Source organism: Carcharhinus amblyrhynchos, unplaced genomic scaffold (genome assembly GCF_965287045.1).
Source record: "Carcharhinus amblyrhynchos unplaced genomic scaffold, sCarAmb.v2.hapA scaffold_37, whole genome shotgun sequence".
In the NCBI taxonomy this organism is placed as follows: Eukaryota; Metazoa; Chordata; class Chondrichthyes; order Carcharhiniformes; family Carcharhinidae; genus Carcharhinus; species Carcharhinus amblyrhynchos.
In genome coordinates this window covers 5489417-5508092 of record NW_027649778.1, presented here as the reverse complement: position 1 = coordinate 5508092, position 18676 = coordinate 5489417, and the positions used below count along the sequence as shown (strand labels likewise).

General features: G+C 46.4%; 1 protein-coding gene across 1 annotated transcript in view; it reads left to right on the top strand.

The window, feature by feature from the left end:
* The window catches only part of LOC145362282 (BTB/POZ domain-containing protein 7-like), a 104063-nt gene extending 86987 nt beyond the window's left edge, over nt 1–17076 (top strand). Inside the window, exons 7-11 of the mRNA XM_080218368.1 lie at nt 110–253; nt 2382–2568; nt 5462–5640; nt 9741–10118; nt 14007–17076. Of these exons, the coding sequence (XP_080074494.1) occupies nt 110–253; nt 2382–2568; nt 5462–5640; nt 9741–10118; nt 14007–15107 (1989 nt within the window). The 3' untranslated portion in view covers nt 15108–17076. The remainder of the gene's footprint in view (nt 1–109; nt 254–2381; nt 2569–5461; nt 5641–9740; nt 10119–14006) is intronic.
* The last annotated feature ends 1600 nt before the right edge of the window (nt 17077–18676 follow it).

Genomic DNA, 18676 nt, shown 5'->3' with positions numbered 1-18676 from the left:
CTGAGGTCAGCTGAAAACCAATGTTTAACTGTGCTGATTGTATGGTTTGCATTCTGCACTCCTCTCATTACAGAGCAGGGAGGAGATTAAATCTTCTTTTGTGTTGCAGATGAAGCGAGCATTGATCAGTTCGCCCCCGTTGGATATGCTTCCACCCCCAGAAGGCAGAAAATCCAGAGCGTGGTTTTGCCACAAGGCTTCTGGCATCGGTGCCAAGCCGCGTCTGTTCTCCCCGTACATCGAAGAAGCCAAGGCGAGTAAATGGCCTGCTTTTGTTTTTGCTTTCAGCTGGAGAGCCGGCGACAGTGTTTTTTTAGGAAGTTGCAAATCCGTGCCCTGGAGTCTGCTATTCGCCACAGGCACGGCTGTGGTAACTGTAGCATAACATTAATGGGAAAACAGTTTCTGCTATGCTGCCTCTTCCTTTCGCTGCCTCTGGCATGTGACATTAAATAAAAACCAGGGCTCGTTCCACCTCACTTCCCCAGTTGTCAGCTCTGATTAAATGCTACCTAATTAGCAGAATGGTAACGGGAGTGGGGGGGGTGAGGGCGGTGGTGTTTGTACGCCGTGTTAGTCAGAATTTGACTCTGCATCGATTTGTTATGGCCCTTGGTCACTGGACCCAGTTTCCCAGTGCTCTTGTCTGCATCTTTTGCTGTTTTGACTGCTGCGCCTTTTGTGCTGATCAGTCATGCTGGTGGTTTCAGCCTTTTTAAGAAGAGAAGAATTTCAAGCCATGGCCCAGAGCCAAGATGAGCATTCTCTGCCTATTGTGCAAGCCAAAACAAACCCTGGTTTATCCATGCTGTTCTCAATATTGGGGTTTTATTTCCTGGTAATCTGCTGCTCGGATTGCGTTCTCCCAGAGCAGCAGTTGCTTGAGAGGAGATTTAATCGAAATGTTCAATATTAGTAGGGGGTATTTAGAAGAGTAAATATTTAGAAGGTATTTCTGCTGATGGGATTGTCGGATGCCAGAAGACACATTTAAAATCATTGCCAAAAAAACAAAACCTAAGGAGGGAGTTGAGGGCAGCACGGCAGCACCATGCCTCACAGCGCCAGGGAGCCGTGGTCAATTCTGGTCTCGTCACTGTCTGTGTGGAGTTTCTCCCCGTGTCGGCGTGGGTTTCCTCCGGGTGCTCCGGTTTCCTCCCATGTTCCAAAGATGTGCGAGTTGGGTTGATTGGCCATGCTAAATTACCCCTAGTGTCAGGGGGATTAGCAGGGTAAGTATGTGCGGTTACGGAAATAGGACCTGGGTGGGATTGTGGTTAGTGTAGGCTCAATGGGCCGAATGGCCTCCTTTTGCACTGCAGGGAATCTGTGACATTCTGTAAATGTATTTAAGACAATGAACCGTTACTATTTGATTTGACTTATTGTCATGTGTATTGGGATACAGTGAAAAATACTGTTTCTTGCACACTATACAGACAAAGCATACAGTTCATAGAGAAGGAAAGGAGTGTAGTATGTAGTGTTACATTCATAGCTAGGGTGTAGAGAAAGATCAGCTTAGTGCAAGGTCCATTCAGAAGTCTGATAGTGGCAAGGAAAAAGCTGTTCTTGAGTCGGTTGGTAAGCGAGTTCACCTGGAAGATGCTACAGTGAAAGAGTGATGGAAGCAGCTTCAATAGTTTCCTTTGTAAAAGGAATTTGATTTTTATTTTAAAAGGGCTGATTTTATTGGCAATAAGTTTACTCTTGCTCCTCTATCGGGGAAAGCTCATCTCAAACAGAGGGCCTTCCGCTTTTCTTTTCGTCACTGATCCCTTACGCTATTCCCTGGAAACATGAGGCACTCTGAGATAGACTGTCCTCAAGGTGTTCACGATGGTACAGTGGTTAGCTCTGCTGCCTCTCAGCACCAGGGACCAGAGTTCGATTCCCGGCTTGGGTCACTGTCTGTGCGGAGTCTGTGCGTTTTCCCCGTGTCTGCGTGGGTTTCCTCCGGGTGCTCCTGTTTCCTCCCACAGTCCGAAAGACGTGCTGGTTAGGTGCATTGGCCATGCTAAATTCTCCCTCAGTGTACCTGAACAGGCGTGGATTGTGGCAATTAGGCGATTTTCACAATATCTACATTGCATTGTTGATGTAAACCTCTTTGTGACACTAAGAAATAAACTTTAAAACTTTAAACTGCCATATTCCCTGACCTTGCAGAATACACCACGGCCATCTATCAGCACTCTCCTCCCCTCCTCGTAAGCCAAGTCTTCAGAGTGAAAGCTGATCTCTTCCTGCCCACGGCACTAAGCCTGGGCCAGTGCACCACCAGCGTGTCTGCTAACTTCTTTGGGGTGGGATCATACGATTAGATCTCAAAAATGCTACTGCAGCCTAATTAAGAGAGAGTGCAATTTCCACCCATTTAGATTGTCTTGGAAGAGCTGACGTCGGAGCAGACTAGTTTGGAAAAAGTGCGGATGAGTCGGATATCCAGCGTTCCCGACACACTCTATATGGTTGACTCTAGTGTGGCAGACTTCTCCCGCCTGAATGCTGGATCCCCACACAGCTGTGATGAGAGTGTTTCCACAACGCTTCGTGATGAAGTATCTGGTAGGTTAGCTGAACGATGAGGATGTACTTCTTTATTTAGTGAGATATTTGCAGTCTCTGTATCTTGGAAGTCCACCCTTTTGTTGCCTCCGGACTCGACAACGATAACCTTGTAGTTGGCTCCTACAGTACGTCATCTCCTCCGTGACATCAGTGAGAATTTTATACTTGAGTCTCGAGTGGGTATTGAACTGACTTGGAGATGAGAGTGCTACTTACTGAAACACAGCTAACACTTATGTTCAGTCTAATTGCCTCATTTTTTTCCATATATCTTAATTACCAAGGTTTCCATTTAAATGGTGCCTTTCACAAAGTACAATGAGTCACTTTTTGAAGTCTAGTTACTATTAGAGGAGGCAGTGATGTATGGTATTATCACTAGACTAGTAATCCAGAGACCAGTATAAGACTCTGGAGATCGTAAAATACAGGAGAAGAATTAGGCCTTTCGGCCCATCATGTCCACTCTGCCATTCAATCATGGCTGACATGATTCTCATCCCCATTTTTCTGCCTTCTCCCTGTAACCCTTAATCCTCTTATTGATCAAGAACCTATCTGTCTCTGTCTTAAAGACACTCAACGACCTGGCCCTCTCAGCCTTCTGCGGCAAAGAGTTCCACAGATTCACCACTCTCTGGCTAAAGAAATTCCTTCTCATCTCAGTTCTAAAGGAACATCCCTTCTTTGAGGTTGTGCCTTCGAGTTTTAGTCTCTCCCACTAGCGGAAACATCCTCTCCACATCCACTCTATTCAGGCCTCTCAGTATTCTGTAAGTTTCAATCAGATCCCCCCCTCATCCTTCTAAACTCCTTCGAGTACAGATCCAGATTCCTCAAACACTCCACATATGACAAACCCCTCATTCTTGAGACCATTCGTGTGAACCTCCTCTGGACTCCCCCAAGGCCAGCACATCCTTGGGGTTGGGGACCAAAACTGCTCACAGTATTCTAAATAGGATCTGACCAGAGCCTATACAGCCTCGGCAGTACATCCTGCTCTTGTATTTTTGCCCTCCAGAAATGATCCACGTTCGATTCCCACCACGGCAGATGGTGAAGCTTGAATTCAATAAAAAATCTGGAATTAAAAGTCTAATGATGACCCTGTAACCATTGTGGATTGTTGTAAAAACAAAACCTCATCTGGTTCACCAGTGTTCCTTTAGGGAAGGAAATCTGCCATCCTCACCTTGTAGGACTCCACATCCACGGCAATGTGGTTGACACTGTCCTCTCAAGGGCAGTTGGGGATGGGATCCAGATCCCATGGAAGAACTAAAACAAAAAGAGAAATCTTTGTGTGTGTGTGTGTGTGTGTGTGTACACGCTGGATGATGTAATATTCATGTCATCAATGTTATAATATTATAGATACAAAGCTGTGAAATTGAAGGATGTTGGGACTGAATGGCATTTTAAGTAACAAAATGATGCATCAGAAGTAGGTTTCTTTGCTCACTAAAAGTCCTTGGCTGGAGGATGATTAGTCACATGCAGTGAGGAAGGGTGTGGGAGGAAAAAACCAAGCCAAAGCTGGAATTAGATACACCCAGGGCAGGGCATGTACAGGGACAGATTTAAAAATAGCAACTATCTCCTAATACCCAAACTTCCCAAACCCATAATAGGGCTACTTCTCAGAGCACTGGGAAAAATAGTCCTCTCCTCTCGAGAGGAAGGAGCAGTTGTAAGAATGTAATCTCCCAAATGTGGCAATTCCTGCAAATACATTTTTGTCCACAAAATGACTTTTGGGAAGTTTGTTGTGTTCATTGGCGGCACGGTACAATTGCAGTAAAACATCCCTGTTCCTATACTCGAATTGTCTCACTATGAATGCCATCATGCCATTTGCCTTTCTTATTGCCTGCTGTACCTAGACTAACAATCCAGAGACCCCAGGGTTGCTGCTCTGGGGACTTGGGTTTAAATTTCACAATAGCGGGTGGTGGGATTTAAATTCAGTTAGCAACTCTGGAATTGGAAGTTAGTCTCAGTAACAGTGACCATCAAACTATCATCAGTTGATGGGAAAACCCATCTGGCCCACTAATGTCCCCTTTAGGGAAGGAAATAAGACCATAAGACAAAGGAGCAGAATTAGGCCACTCGGCCCATCGAGTCTGCTCTGCCATTCAATAATGGCTGATATTTTTCTAAGCCCCATTCTCCTGCCTTTTTCCCATAACACCTCTTTCCCTTATTAATCAGGAACCTATCTATCTCTATCTTAAAGTCCTCAATGACCTAGCCTCCACAGCCTTCTGCGACAAAGAGTTCAACAGCTTCACCACTCTCTGGCTGAAGAAATTCCTCTTCATCTCTTTTAAAGGATTGTCCCTTTAGCCTGAGGTTGTGCCCCTCTGGTTCTAGTTTTTCCTATGAGTGGAAACATCCTCTCCATGTCCACTCTATCCAGGCCTCGCAATATCCTATAAGTTTGAATAAGATTCTCCCTCATCCTTCTAAACTCCAACAATTACAGACCTTGAGTCCTCGACCGTTCCTCATACGACAAGCTCTTCATTCCAGGGATCATTCTTGTGCACCTCCTCTGGACTCTTTCCAAGGCCAGCACATCCATCCTTAGATATGGGGTCCAAAACTGCTCACAGTACTCCAAACGGGGTCTGACTAAATCTGTTGTCTGTACCTGGTCTGCCCTACATGTGACTCCAGAGGTACAGCAGTGTGTTTGACTCTCAACTGCCCTCTGAAGTGGTTGAGCCAGACACTTGGTTCAGAGGTAGTGGTGGGAGATTGCGGATGTGGGCAATACATATTGACTTCGTCAGCGTTTCCCATTGTATCATTATCTTATTGACTAAGACTAACCAAACTCTCTCTCTCTCTCTGTCTCTTCAACTCCCAATCCCTTACTTAGTGCCTCCAGTAGATGTAGCTAAAACCATGTTTAGGCGACTCAAAGAAATCTGGCAGAGCGACCAGGTGCAAAGGGCCTACGCTTTAAACATTGGTGCTGGGGCTGCCGTCACCCGGGCTGTCTACCTGCGCGTGGTTCGAGAGTTCGGCCTCCCTGACGCAGCCACTGAGTTATTAAAGGTAATCTTTTACATTTACAGTTTTTACATTTACGGGTGGCGCAGTGGTTAGCACTGCTGCCTGACAACCCCAGGGACCAGGGTTCGATTCCCAGCTTGGGTCACGTCTGTGCGAAGTATGCACATTCGCCCCATGTTTGCGTGAGTTTCCTCTGGGTTCTCCAGTTTCTTCCCACAGATGAAAGACGTGCTGGTTAGGTGCTAAATTCTCTCTGTGTACCCGAACAGGAGCCGCAGTGTGGTGACGGGGATTTTTGCAGTAACTTCATTGCAGTGTTAATGTAAGCTTATTTGTGATTTAATAAATAAACATTTAATTTTTGCTGCCTCACTAGCACCAGGGACCCAGGTTTGATTCCCGGCTTGGGTGTGTGGAGTTTGTGTGTTCTCCCCATGTCTGCATGGGATTCCTCTGGGTGCCCCCTGTCTCCTCCCACAGTCCAAAACATCTGCTGGTTAAGTGCACTGGCCATGCTAAATTCTTCCTCAGTGTACTCGAACATGCGCCGGAGTTTGGCAACTAGGGGATTTTCACAGTAACTTCATTGCAGTGTTAATGTAAGCCTACTTGTGACACTTTTAAATAAGTTTTAAAAACATTTGGCATATTTGCATTGATGTGGATTTGATTCAGTTTGATTTTTGATTTGATTTATTATTGTCACGTATTATTATATAGTGAAAAGTATTGTTTCTTGCTCACTATACAGACAAAGCATAGAGAAGGAAAGGAGAGAGTGCAGAATGTAGTGTTACAGCCATAGCTAGGGTGTAGAGAAACATCAACTTAATGCAAGGTAGGTCCATTCAAAATGACAGCAGCAGGAAGAAGCTATTCTTGAGTCAGTTGGTATGTGACCTCAGACTTTTGTATCTTTTCCCTGACAGAAGAAGATGGAAGAGAGAATGTCCGGGGTGCGTGGGGTCCTTAATTATGCTGGCTGCTTTGCCGAGGCAGCGGGAAGTGTAGACTGAGTCAATGGATGGGAGGCTGGTTTGCCTGATGGACTGGGCTTCGTCAACGACTCTTTGGTGGGAGGGTGGGATGTATTGTTTAGCAGCGTGGAAGCTAATCGACTAGAGGCGAAATGAACCTTCAGGAGGGGGCCAGCTTTTCTAACTCAAACTGTGACCTGTAAACTTTAATTGGCTGTGATTTTTGTAGTGTATTTAAAGAAATGAATTGTTGTGAATATAAACTGCGTGATTGAACTACGTTGTGCCAGATCCTGTCACTTTAATAACTCCCTGAATTTAACAGACTAATTTAGTGCAACAGTTTTGTTTGTTCAAATAGGAATTTGAAATTAGCTGTTTTATTCTAATCTACCTTTGTTTCTTATTTGCTTCTCTCTGTCCCCTTCATTGACCATTCTGACTTAAATTGGCGCTCCTGTGTCCGAGGTTCCCCCTGCAAGCTTACTGGTGACTGTTGGGGGGTGTGGGGAACATGGTCAACTAAACAGATCCAACAGAGTCACTATCAGCATTGGAAACAAAAATGAATTATGATATGTCAGTAATTTAACTGATGCAATGGAACACTTTTTTGTGATTACCCTGTAGTTGTTTTCTTTGCCTGGTGCTCCCCCTTGTGGGAAGTATCTGATCCTGAGTTTCTCCAATTTGCTCTCTTGCCTTTTCTTCCCCCCCAGACCCCGTAACTGTAGAATCTCTACAGTGCAGAGGAGGCCATGTGGCCCATCGAGTCTGCAATGACCCTCCAACAGACCACCCCACGTTTAGCCCACTAATCCTCTAACCTACACATCTTTGGATGGTGGGAGGAAACGAGAAAACCCACGCAGATATGGGGAGAATGGGTGGCATGGTGGTTAGCACTGCTACCACACAGCACCATGGACCCGGGTTCGATTCCCAATTTGGGTGATTGCCTAAATGGAGTCTGCAGGGTCTCTGTGTCTGTGAGGATTTCCTCTGGGTGCTCTGGTTTGCTCCCGTGCTGGTTAAGTGCATTGGCCACGCCAAATTCTCCCTCAGTGTATCTGAACAGATGCCAGAATGTGGCAACTAGGGGATTTTCACTGTAACTTCATAAGTGTTACTTGTGACTAATAAGTAAACTTTAAAAACTTTTGGGTGCAATCTCCACACAGACAGTGACCGAAGGCCGGAATTGAACCCGGGTCCCTGGCGCTGAGACAGCAGTGCTAACCACTGTGCCACCCCAGCAAACTTAGAGGGGGGAATAGAAAAGGAGTATACCCTTCCCCTCCAAATTTTGCTACTCCTGGACACTATCTAGTAGCCAAGCTAAGAAGCACAATTCTAAAGATCTGGCATCAGATTGTCTTGTCTGGCTGCTCTTTCAATTAATGACCACTGCAGGATGGATTAGCACTGAAGGAGGCCATTTGGCCCCACTAGTTCATGCTGGTGTTTACGATCCACCAGAGCTTCTTTCCTCCTATAGCTGCCTCCAATATTATAATCCTTCTGTTATGTACCTTGCTGTTAAATGCACCTGTATTGTTCACTTCACCACTCCCTGTGGTAGCAAGTTCCTCGTTACCATTATATCTGGAATTAAAAGTCGTTAAAGTTCACATTTATGTGGGACAGTATTTGGGATATCACAGGGTTAGTCAATACTGCAGGCATACATGGCAACCTGCAAAGCCCCTGGACAGTACTCCAACAATTGTGCTGAAGACTTGTGCCCCAGAACTTGCCGTGCCCCTAGCCGAACTATACCAGCATAGCTACCACACTGGCATCTAGCTGGCAACATGGAAAATTGCCCAGCTATGTCCTGTACACAAGAAGTAGGACAATTCCAACCCGGCCAATTTCCGCTCCATCCGTCTCCTCTTGATCATCAGTGATGGAAGGGGTCATCAACGGTGCCATCAGGTAGCACTTACGGAGCAATAACATACTCACTGACATTCAGTTTGGGTTCCACCAGGATCGCTCAGCTCTTGACCAATTGCCAAATGCAGGCAATTGGGACTATCTTAGTGGCTTTTAAAAAAAAAAGGTGGCATGGGCAAGTTGGGCCAAAGGGCCTATTTCCATGCTGTAAACCTCTGTGACTCTAAACACCTTGCCTTTTTTAATAACGCCTACCTTTATTGACCAAACTTTTTGTCATCTTGACTGATACCATTTGAGGTGCCTCAATGTCAATTTTGTTGGTGAATGCTCCTGTAAAGCTGTTTTGCTACATCAAGGGCACTATAGGAATGCAATTTCTCGTCACTGCGCTCATTTTTTTCAAAAACCTGAACTCCAGCATAAAGGAAGATGACAAGTCTGTCTCTGGGTGTAATGGAATGACCTTGGCGTGGCACAATGATTGGCACTCCTGCCTCACAGCGCCAGGGACCTGGGTTCAAGCCTTGGCTTGGATCACTGTGCGAAGCCTGCACACTCTCCCCATGTCTGCGTGGGTTTCCAGTTTCCTCCCAAGGTCCGAAAGACGTGCTAGTTAGGTGCTAGTTTGGCCGTGCTAAATTCTCCCTCCGTGCACCCGAACAGGTGCCGGAGTGTGGCGACCAGTGGATTTTCACAATAACTTCACTGCAGTGTTAATCTAAGCCTACCTGTGATAATAATAAATAAACTAACTTTGTGGGTTTGAGCAGACAGGGATGAATACACCAAACTTCAGCCAGAAATAATGTTTTCTAAATTTCCTTTATTAAATTATTCAATGAAGTTTACAGTGGGACAGAGAAAGGGAGGGGCTTAGATCAGCTAAATAGTCAATATCCTTTTCCAAAGGTAGGGGACCCTAAAACTAGAGGGCATAGGTGTGAAATGAGAGGGAAGAGATACAAAAGGGTCCAGAGAGGCAATTTTTTTCACACAGGGTGGTGATCCTCTGGAACAAGCTGCCAGAGGTAGTAATAGAGGCGGGTTCAGTTTTGTCTTTTAAAAAAGTATTTAGACAGTTACATGGGTACAATGGGTATTGAAGGATATGGGCCAAATGCGGGCAATTGGGATTAATTTAGGGGCTTAAAAAAAAGGCGGCATGGACAAATTGGGCCTTTCCAATGTTGGCTGCATGTTGTGATTATATTTCAGATTTTGGTGACTTTGCAATCTGACTTTTCTCCGATGTTTCCATTTCAGTACCCCGCTGTGTATTTTCCCAATGAACATCTCGGTATCGATAGCCCGACCTTCGCAAAGCGCCAGCCAAATTCCCGTCGGGCCACTCCAGTCAAGGAAACCAACATTCTGAGCCTGGATCCTTTCAGGAATTTCAGTCCCCCACTCCCTCCCCCTCCTCCTCCCTACCACCTTCCCCCCACACCCAGGAGGGAACGTGCGCAGCCAAGCGAAAAGAAAGAAGACAGCCAGCCTACCTCATGCCGTGCTCTGCGTGGTAACCTGCAGCCACATTCGGGCTCTCGGACTTCAGAGCAGGCGGTGCAGGCCTCCATCAGGGCCGTGAGCTGTGAAGAGCCCAGTGACAGCCACGGCGTGACACTTGAGGAACAGGTCCCTGTAAGTATAACAACACGCTGCTTGCTTCAGATGGGTGTGTCTGTCTGAGCTGTGTTCCCCTCGTCGTGTATTGCACTGTACAAGCTGACCTCTGCTGCAGAGCCCAGAGGCAGCACAGTGGTTAGCACTGCTGCCTCCCAGCACCAGGGACCTGGGTTCAATTCCTGGCTTCGGGTCACTGTCTGTGTGGAGTCTGTACATTCTCCCTGTGTCTACGTGGGCTCCCTCCAGGTGCTCCGGTTTCCTCCCACAGTCCAAAAGATGTGCCAGTTAGGTGCATTGGCTGTGCTAAATTCTCCCTCAATGCACCCGAACAGAGTGTGGTAACTAGGGGATTTGCACAGTAATTTCATTGCAGTGTTAATGTAAGACTACTTGTGACCAGGGTTCGATTCCTGGCTTGGGTCACTGTCTGTGTGGAGTCTGCATGTTCTCCGCATGCCTGTGTGGGTTTCCTCCTGATGCTCTGGTTTCCTCCCACAGTCTGAAAGAAGTGCTGATTAGGGTGTATTGACCCAAACAGGCACCAGAGTGTGGCGACTAGGGAAATTTCACAGGAACTTCATTGCAACGTTAATGTAATGTAAATCTTGTGACTACTAAATAAACTTTTAACTTTAACTTTGCTAGAGTTATTGGAGTAAAATACGCAGAGTCTACATTGAAGAACTGTGGCTGACAGTGTGCTTTGTTCATGGCTGACCACTGACTCCAATGTTGTGGCAGTAACTACACTTGGGCTGTAAAATGCTTTGGAACATCCGCAGGTCACGAAAGATGCTATGTAAATGGAAATTCATAGAATCCTATCGTGCAGAAGGAAGCCATTCAGTCCATTGAGTCTGTATCGACCACAATCCCATTCAGGCTCTAGATCCGTAATCCCACATATTTACCCTGCTAATCCCCCAGGCACTAGGGTCAATTTAGCATGGCTAATGAACCTAACCTGCACATCTTTGGAGTGTAGGAGGAAACCGGAGCGCCCGAAAGAAACCCGTGCAGATATGGGGAGAATGTGCAAACTCCACACAGGCAGTGACCCAAGCCGGGAACTGAACCCAAGTCCCTGGCGCTGTGAGGCAGCCATGCTAACCACCATGCCGCCCCAGTTCTTTAATTTGTTTAAAGTTCTTTTAATTAGTTCCCTATTAGGACGGCACGATGACTCAATGGTTAGCATTGCTACTTCCCAGCGCCAGGGACAGGGATTCGATTCTGGCCTCAGGTGACTGTCCAGGTGGATTTGTACCTTCTCCCCGTGTCTGTGTGGATTTCCTCTGGGTGCTCTGGTTTCCTCCCACAGTCCAAGGGTTAGCTGATTGGCCATGCTAAATTGCTGCTTAGAGTCCTAAGATGTGTGTGTTAGGTGGATTGGTCATGCTAAATTGCCCCTTAGCGTCCAAAGATGTGTAGGTTAGGTGGATGTTAGTCATGGTAAATACATGGGGTTATGAGGATGCTGGGTGGGCCTTGGTAATATGGTCTTTTGGAGAGTCAGTGTAAGTTAGTTCGGCCATGCTGAATTGCCGCTTAGTGTGCACATTAGTGGGGTAAATATGTGGGGATACGGGGCTAGGATTTGGGTAAGATCCTCTATCAGAGACAGTCAGTGTAGACTTGATGGGCCAAATGGCTGCTTCTGTACAAGGTTTCTATGATTATCCCATCTGTTCAAAGTTCTTCATCATTTTTCCCAACCCTGTTGACCCAATTGATTTTTTTTAACAAAGTGCTCTTGGCAGTCGTCAGGAAGGCCAGGATGGAAGCCAGGTGTTGGTTTATGTTCAACTAGCAGATTTTCACCTGGGTGGCTGAAAGAAGAGGGAGTATTGGGGGTGCTGTTAAAGTAAGCCCCTTCCACTCTTTCTGTCGTTGCTAAAACAACGCAAAGAACAGTAGATGAATTCCCCCCAGTATCCCAGCGTTCCTCCTCCTCACCCCTCATTCTTTCTTTGTGGGGGGGTGTGTGTGTGTGTCGCTGACAAGGCCACCATTTGTTTCCCATCCCTAATTTTCTGTGAACTGAATAGCTTGTGAGGCCATTCTGGAGTCAGCTGCATTGCAGTGGCTCTGGTGAGATCCAAAAACATGGCCCCAGAATATTTGCTTTGTTTCTGGATTAACAGTCGAGCGATAATACCACTAGGCCATAGCCTAGAATTGTTCAACTGATAATATATTTGAAAGGGAAACATGTCGATACTTGTAAAATGGAGCAGGATGTGTCCTTGCAGACAATAGTGCAGAATTATTGCTAGCGATGTGCTTTTGGCGGAGTAGGGGAGACCGTGGTGTCATGGATTGGCGCTGGACAAACAACCAACAACACCAAGAGTAGTGGTCAAGGGACTGGGGTTCGAATCACATCACAGAATCTGGTAAAATTTGAACTAAATGTTTGTGGATGACTGTGAAACAATTTTCAAAATCTGCCATCCGGGTAAGGATGGCAGATTTTCCAAACACTCAGTGCGCATTTCCTTTATTTGGTCACAGGACATGTGTTGCTGGCTGGGTCAGCGTTTGTTACCCAACCCTAATTGCCCCTTGAACTAAGTGTCTCGCTTGGCCGTTTCAGAGGGCAGTCAACCACGTTGCTGTGGCTCTGGAGTCACATGTAGGCCAGACCGGGTAAGGACAGCAGATTTCCTTCCCTAAAGGACATACTGATGTTTTTCTGACAATCAGTGATGGTTACAAGGTCACCATTTCCGAGAATGATTTATTTACTGACCTAGATCAGCCAGGTGCTGTGGTGGGATTTGAACCCGTGTCCCCAGAGAATTAACCTAGGTATCGGGATTGACAGTCCAGTGATGTTCGCACCACGCTACCATCTCCCCGCATTTTATTTGTCCTTTAGCCAACTTCACTAAAGCACCTGGTTTTTTTATCTCATTGCTGTTTATGGAACATTGCTGTGTGCAAGTGGCTGCTATTTTTCACTGCATTCTGACAGCAACTATACTTCAAAAGTGCTCAATTGGCTATAAATCAGTTTGGACGCCATGAAAGACACTATGATAAATGCAGTTGCCATTGTTTCTCCACAGAACCCATTTATTATAGAACCACTGGATGTTCTATGACATTGCGCATGGGGCAGGCAAAATCAAATTTGGTTTTTAATAATGTGGGGTCGAAGATGGGAGTAATTGAACAGTTTAATACTTATTTTGATTATAAATTCCTTGGTTCAGATTTATAATGATGTGTCGATGTTGGACTGGGGTGGGCACAGTAAGTAGTCTCACAACACTAGGTTAAAGTCCAGCAGGTTTATTTGGTAGCACAAGCTTTCAGAGTACTGCCCCTTCATCAGGGGAGCCACTCACCTGATGAAGGAACAGCGCTCCAAAAGCTCATGATTCCAAATAAACCTGTTGAACTTTAACTTGGAGTTGTTAAACTCCAAACTATGCCCATATTTATAATGGATATTATCAATGTAAACTGGTCATACCGTAAGTACACCCTCCTACCAATGGCAATGATGCAGTGTTTCCATGTTTATAATGGAAAAATTAATCCAGAGGTGTGTGGTGATTTGAATTTAAAAGGTAAGGGTAGCACAGTGGTTAGCAATCTCCCCGTGTCTGTTTGGGTGTCCTCCAGTTGCTCCGGTTTTCTCCCACAGTCCAAAGATGTGCGGATATGTGGATTGGCCATGCTACAATGCCCCTTACTGTCAGGGTGACTAGCTGGGGTGAATGCATGGCATCATGGGGAAAGGACTTGGGTGGGATTGTGGTCAGTGCAGGCTGGACGGGCTGAATGGCCTCCTGCACTGTTATATTCTATGATCCTATGATAGTGATTTTTTCCTATAGTATGAATTAACTTTGGCAATTTCAATGGTCTAATGTATCTGGTTTGACTTCACAGAGCTCCAAAAGTTTGGTAAAGGACCTGATGCCTGACATTGCCATGGCAGCTGCTTCAAAGCAGAACCTGAGCTCCAAAGATCCTGAGCTTTGTAAGGCCAACAATGAGGCTGGCCACGATTCTACAGAGCCCACCACAGAATCGACTGAGCCGCTCTGCTCCAACCGGGGTATCAGTAAGTACAGCTTGAGGAAGAAGAAGCATTCTCGAGGGCAAAAACCTCGAAGGCACGTCGACTTCTGGAACTACCCTGATTTTTATGACTTTTCCCCTGAAGATTCTTGCCAATCATCTGGCTTGTCCCAAAAGTTGCCTTCCCCTTCCCCATCCCCATCCCCTTCCAAGGGTCACACCTTTTGTCAGGACTTGAAGAATAATTCTAGACCACCCACTGGTTCAAAGCAAGGCCAGGTTAATACCACCTCACCGTCCAAAAGGAAAGAGACCTTGAGCAGTGAATCCACAGATCCTCAGGAGAAACCTGAACTTAAGAGGACTTCAGTGAAACTTGATCCATCGCCCACAGTGGAGGTTGTCCATTGTACTGCTGGCACGGATTTGACCCATGGCCTACCGGCCCACGAGGAAAGACTACTTGACATTCACCAACAGCTTGGAAGGTCTGGCCAACAACTGCCTTTAGAACCAGCTAGTTACAAAGCCACCTCTTTGATGGGGACGGACTTGATTCACGGTTTGCCTGCTGAAGAGCAGAAACCGAGACCCAGACTCGCATCGCCAATCAAGTGCTCATTCCTCGCCTGCGAGCCACCAGCTTCTCAGTCGAGGCAGCGGAACTCCCCGCAGACCACGGTGAAATCCGACAGCCTCTCTTCCCCAGAGCCTAGTTGTTGCGATTACCTCTACCGGAGGGGGGGGAGTGGCCCGGCGATGATGACGGACCTGACTTGCAGTCTTCCTACCAGCCCTAGTGTTGGCGTGCCATTAATCTCTGTCATCGAGGACTCCTCCGGAAGAAGATTAGCCGAGGCCAACCTCCTCCCACCATCAAATTGTTGCATCACCCACACCGTGAACTCCAAGAGACAGCCGAGTAAATCGGAGGCTAGAGACTTTCCTTACAAAAAATCGGCTCTATAAATCTGGTATTTGTATTCCTCAGCTGTTATATTTTATAATTATTTTTCTCCCCTTTTTGTCTCCATCCTCCAAGGGATGCCCTTTACAAAATCAAAATACGGTGTGTGTGATGGGAGTTCTTGTGTGTGACTTATGGTCCAGTCTTTTCAGTGCAAGCTCGTTGACATCTCTGACACTGTTGCTAGGGACATGACCTGCTCAGAACGAATGTAGGACAGTCCTTGGTGATCTGATGAAATGTTAGGGGGAAAGGGTAGGCTGGCAGATTGAGGCTGGGGGCCCCTTTGTGTGTTAATTTCTTTTTCTAAGTGCCATTGACGCCCCTGCGTGGGTGCAAATGCAGCCTTGGGAGAATGGTCCATTCTCAAACTCTTCTACTGCTCGAGATCAGTTCACGGGAGGTGGGCCATCCGCACAGGGAGGGGAAGTTCAGGCGAGAACTTATCGGGAGCCTGTGCTGAACATCCCAGCCAGCTGGGGTTGAAGTTTCAGTGGCATGATGGCACAGTGGTTATCACAGCTGCCTCACAACGCCAAGGACCCGGGTTCAATTCCGGCCTCGGGTCACTGTGTGGAGTTTGCACATTCTCCTCGTGTCTGTGTGGGTTTCCTCCAGGTGCCCCAGTTTCCGCCCACAGTCCAAAGATGTGCGGGTTAGATGGATTGGCCATGCTAAATTGCCCCTTAATGTCATGGGGACTAGCTAGGGTAAATATGTGGGGTTACGGAAATAGGGCTTAGGTGGGATTGTGGTCAGTGCGGATTTCCTCCGGGTGCTCCAGTTTTCTCCCACAGTCCAAAGATATGCAGTTTAGGTGGATTGACCATGCTAAATTGACCCTAGTGTCAGGGGAACTAGTTAGGGTAAATATGTGGGGTTACGGGAACAGGGCTTGGGTGGGATTGTGGTTGGTGCAGACTCAATGGGCCGAATGGCCTCCTTCTGCACTGTAGGGATTCTGAGATTCTAAACTAGCCTTCCACTGTGCTCCATGCCTGTTCAAAGTAGGCTTTTGATGCCTGTCCCCGTTCGGGGACCTGACAGGTTAGCTGCTGCAGCTGAGAAAGAGAAGAGGCGGGAATGAAAGTGAAGTAACTATCTTTTCGAGTCGCAGGCCTTATCGTTTCACCAACAGAGGTAGAGAAATGGACTGAGAAAACAGAAATGCTTTTGTTGGTAAAATTAGTTTGAATTACTCCCATTTGAGGCTAACCCTTCACTTTTTGATGAACCTTGACAGCCGGGGAGAACCACTGCCTGTACGATGTAGCACGGTTTGCCAGCTTGCAGCAAAACACCAAACCAGCCAGGGATGTCCTCGGGGATTTAATTGGCAGTGTTAAATGACGAGTGGGTGAAACTTCCACACTGAGTCCACCTGGACTGATGCACCGAGCAGTGCCAGTGACTGATTCTGCCTTCCCAAACTCTGCTGTGTGCCTGGTACGAGTTTCCTGAGTAACATGACGTTTTGGGTGAGGCGCGGGTGGGTACAGATCAGTCACCAGTGGTGGGAGAAATGTTTGAGGGGTTGAATTGAGAGCACCGTATGATTTAAAAAAAAAAATCTCAAATGACGACGGTTATTTTTCAAAGCTCTGGTACTGGTACAACACTACACAACACAAAGTTCTGTCACACCCTTTAACGTCTTCTGTCTAGGTCTCTTCAAGGCCAGAGTAACCCACTTAGCTCATCACTTTAACTACCTTTTAAGTTGCTTCTAAACTGCCCTTGAGAGGGGACAGTTTTTTTTTATTTAGGCCTCTTGAAGTTAAAATTATGTTTTGAATATATTTTTATATGATATATCAACTTTTAAAATCTGTGCATCTTCACATTGTATTGTCTTTCTAAAACATCCTGTTTGTTGACTCCTCTTGTTCTTGTTTCGCCCGACTCGATGAAGTGGTCTCTGAAATCATGTTTTTTCATTCAATAAAAAACAAGATTTGCTTTGAAAACCCACTACAGGAGCCAGGGGTTTGTTCTTGGCCTGCTAAGTAGGCAGGCAGACTTTCGTGCAAATTCCAGCGAAGGCATAATGCATAATTGGTTAGCTGTTTAATCTCACACCCCGGATACTAATTAAGGCACTTGGACATTTGATAATGCATAGTAGTTCCACTTAAACTGCTTGTGATCAACAGCCAGCGTGGTATTGGCCAAGGACGTATCCTTGTAGCATCATGATGGGGTTACCATGCCCAAAGCCAGATTGTGTGGGGTGCGGTGAAGGGTTGGAACTGCTTCGTGACAAGGCAGGAGTTTCCCTTTCCTAATTCGGCAATAATCAGTGGGGTGTACGAGGGAAGGAAATAAATCTTTTACTTGATCGACAGGGGTGAAAGGGTATCATTTATACCCGCCCCAAGTAGGGCATCTCATGGGATCAGGTGGAACGCAGTTAATGTCGGACGGGCTGAAGCCAGATCCCATCAGTTTTTTTTTCCCCCCAATGGACATGTTAGGTTAAAATTGCCTCCTTTGTGTCGTCCTGTTTACCTCCTGAAAACTGTGGTGGTTCCTGTTCAAAATTTCAGACTAGTGTGAATATAACCAGTCACTTGTTAATTTTAGGTATTCGGGCTACTCCAGACAGGTCATGAGGAGAACCAATCCTCCAGGTTCTCAGTTTCTTTCTCTCTCTCTCTTCCTCTCTCTCTCTCTGTGTTTTCTGCTTCTCTTTCCCACTTCTCTTTTTCCTTTCTCCTTCTTTTCTCTTTCTCTCCTCCTTTTCTCTCCTCTTCTTCTCTTCCCTTTTCTTCTCTATTCTCCTCTTCCCTTCCTCATTGCCATCTGTCTAATGCACTGAGCTACACAGATGTGTTTTAACTAAAAGCTCATGGGAAGACGTTAGCTGTCTAAATAATAAAATCATTGTGCAGAAAGAGGCCATTCAGCCCACCAATCCCACCAAAGCCCTATTGCCGTAACCCCATTCAGTCTGCTAATCCCCTGACACAAAGGGGCAACTTAACGTGGTCAGTCAACCTAACCTGCTTATTTTTGGACCCTAAGGGGCAGTTTAGCTTGGCCCATCCATCTAACCTACACATCTTTAGATTGTCCATGGAAACTGGAACTCCCAGAGAAAACCCACATGGACACTGGGAGAACATGCAAACTCCACACGGAAGTGACATCAGTTTACAAGACTAACCCCCTGATCAGAGGAAAAGAAGTGTTTCCCTTATTTCCACCCCCCCCCCCACCTCATTCTTGCATTTATAAATATAACTATTGCTGTTTCTGGCAGGTAATATATATTGTATAAATGTCAGATTTTCTTCCTCTTCCTAGGCCCCTTCACTTCCTTTGCCACACAGTGGCAGCATTGTGCAGCATCTACGAGGTGCATGCAACGACCGCAAAAGCACCTTCCAAATCCAAAACCTCTGCTGCCTGGAAAGACAGGGGTGGCAAATCTATAGGAACACCTCCACCTGCAAGTTCCCCCTCCAAGCCGCTCACCATCCTGACTTGGAAATATATCACCACTCTTTCACTGGCACTGGGTCAAAATCCTAGAATTCGCTCCCCAAGATCACTGTGGGTGTACCTACAC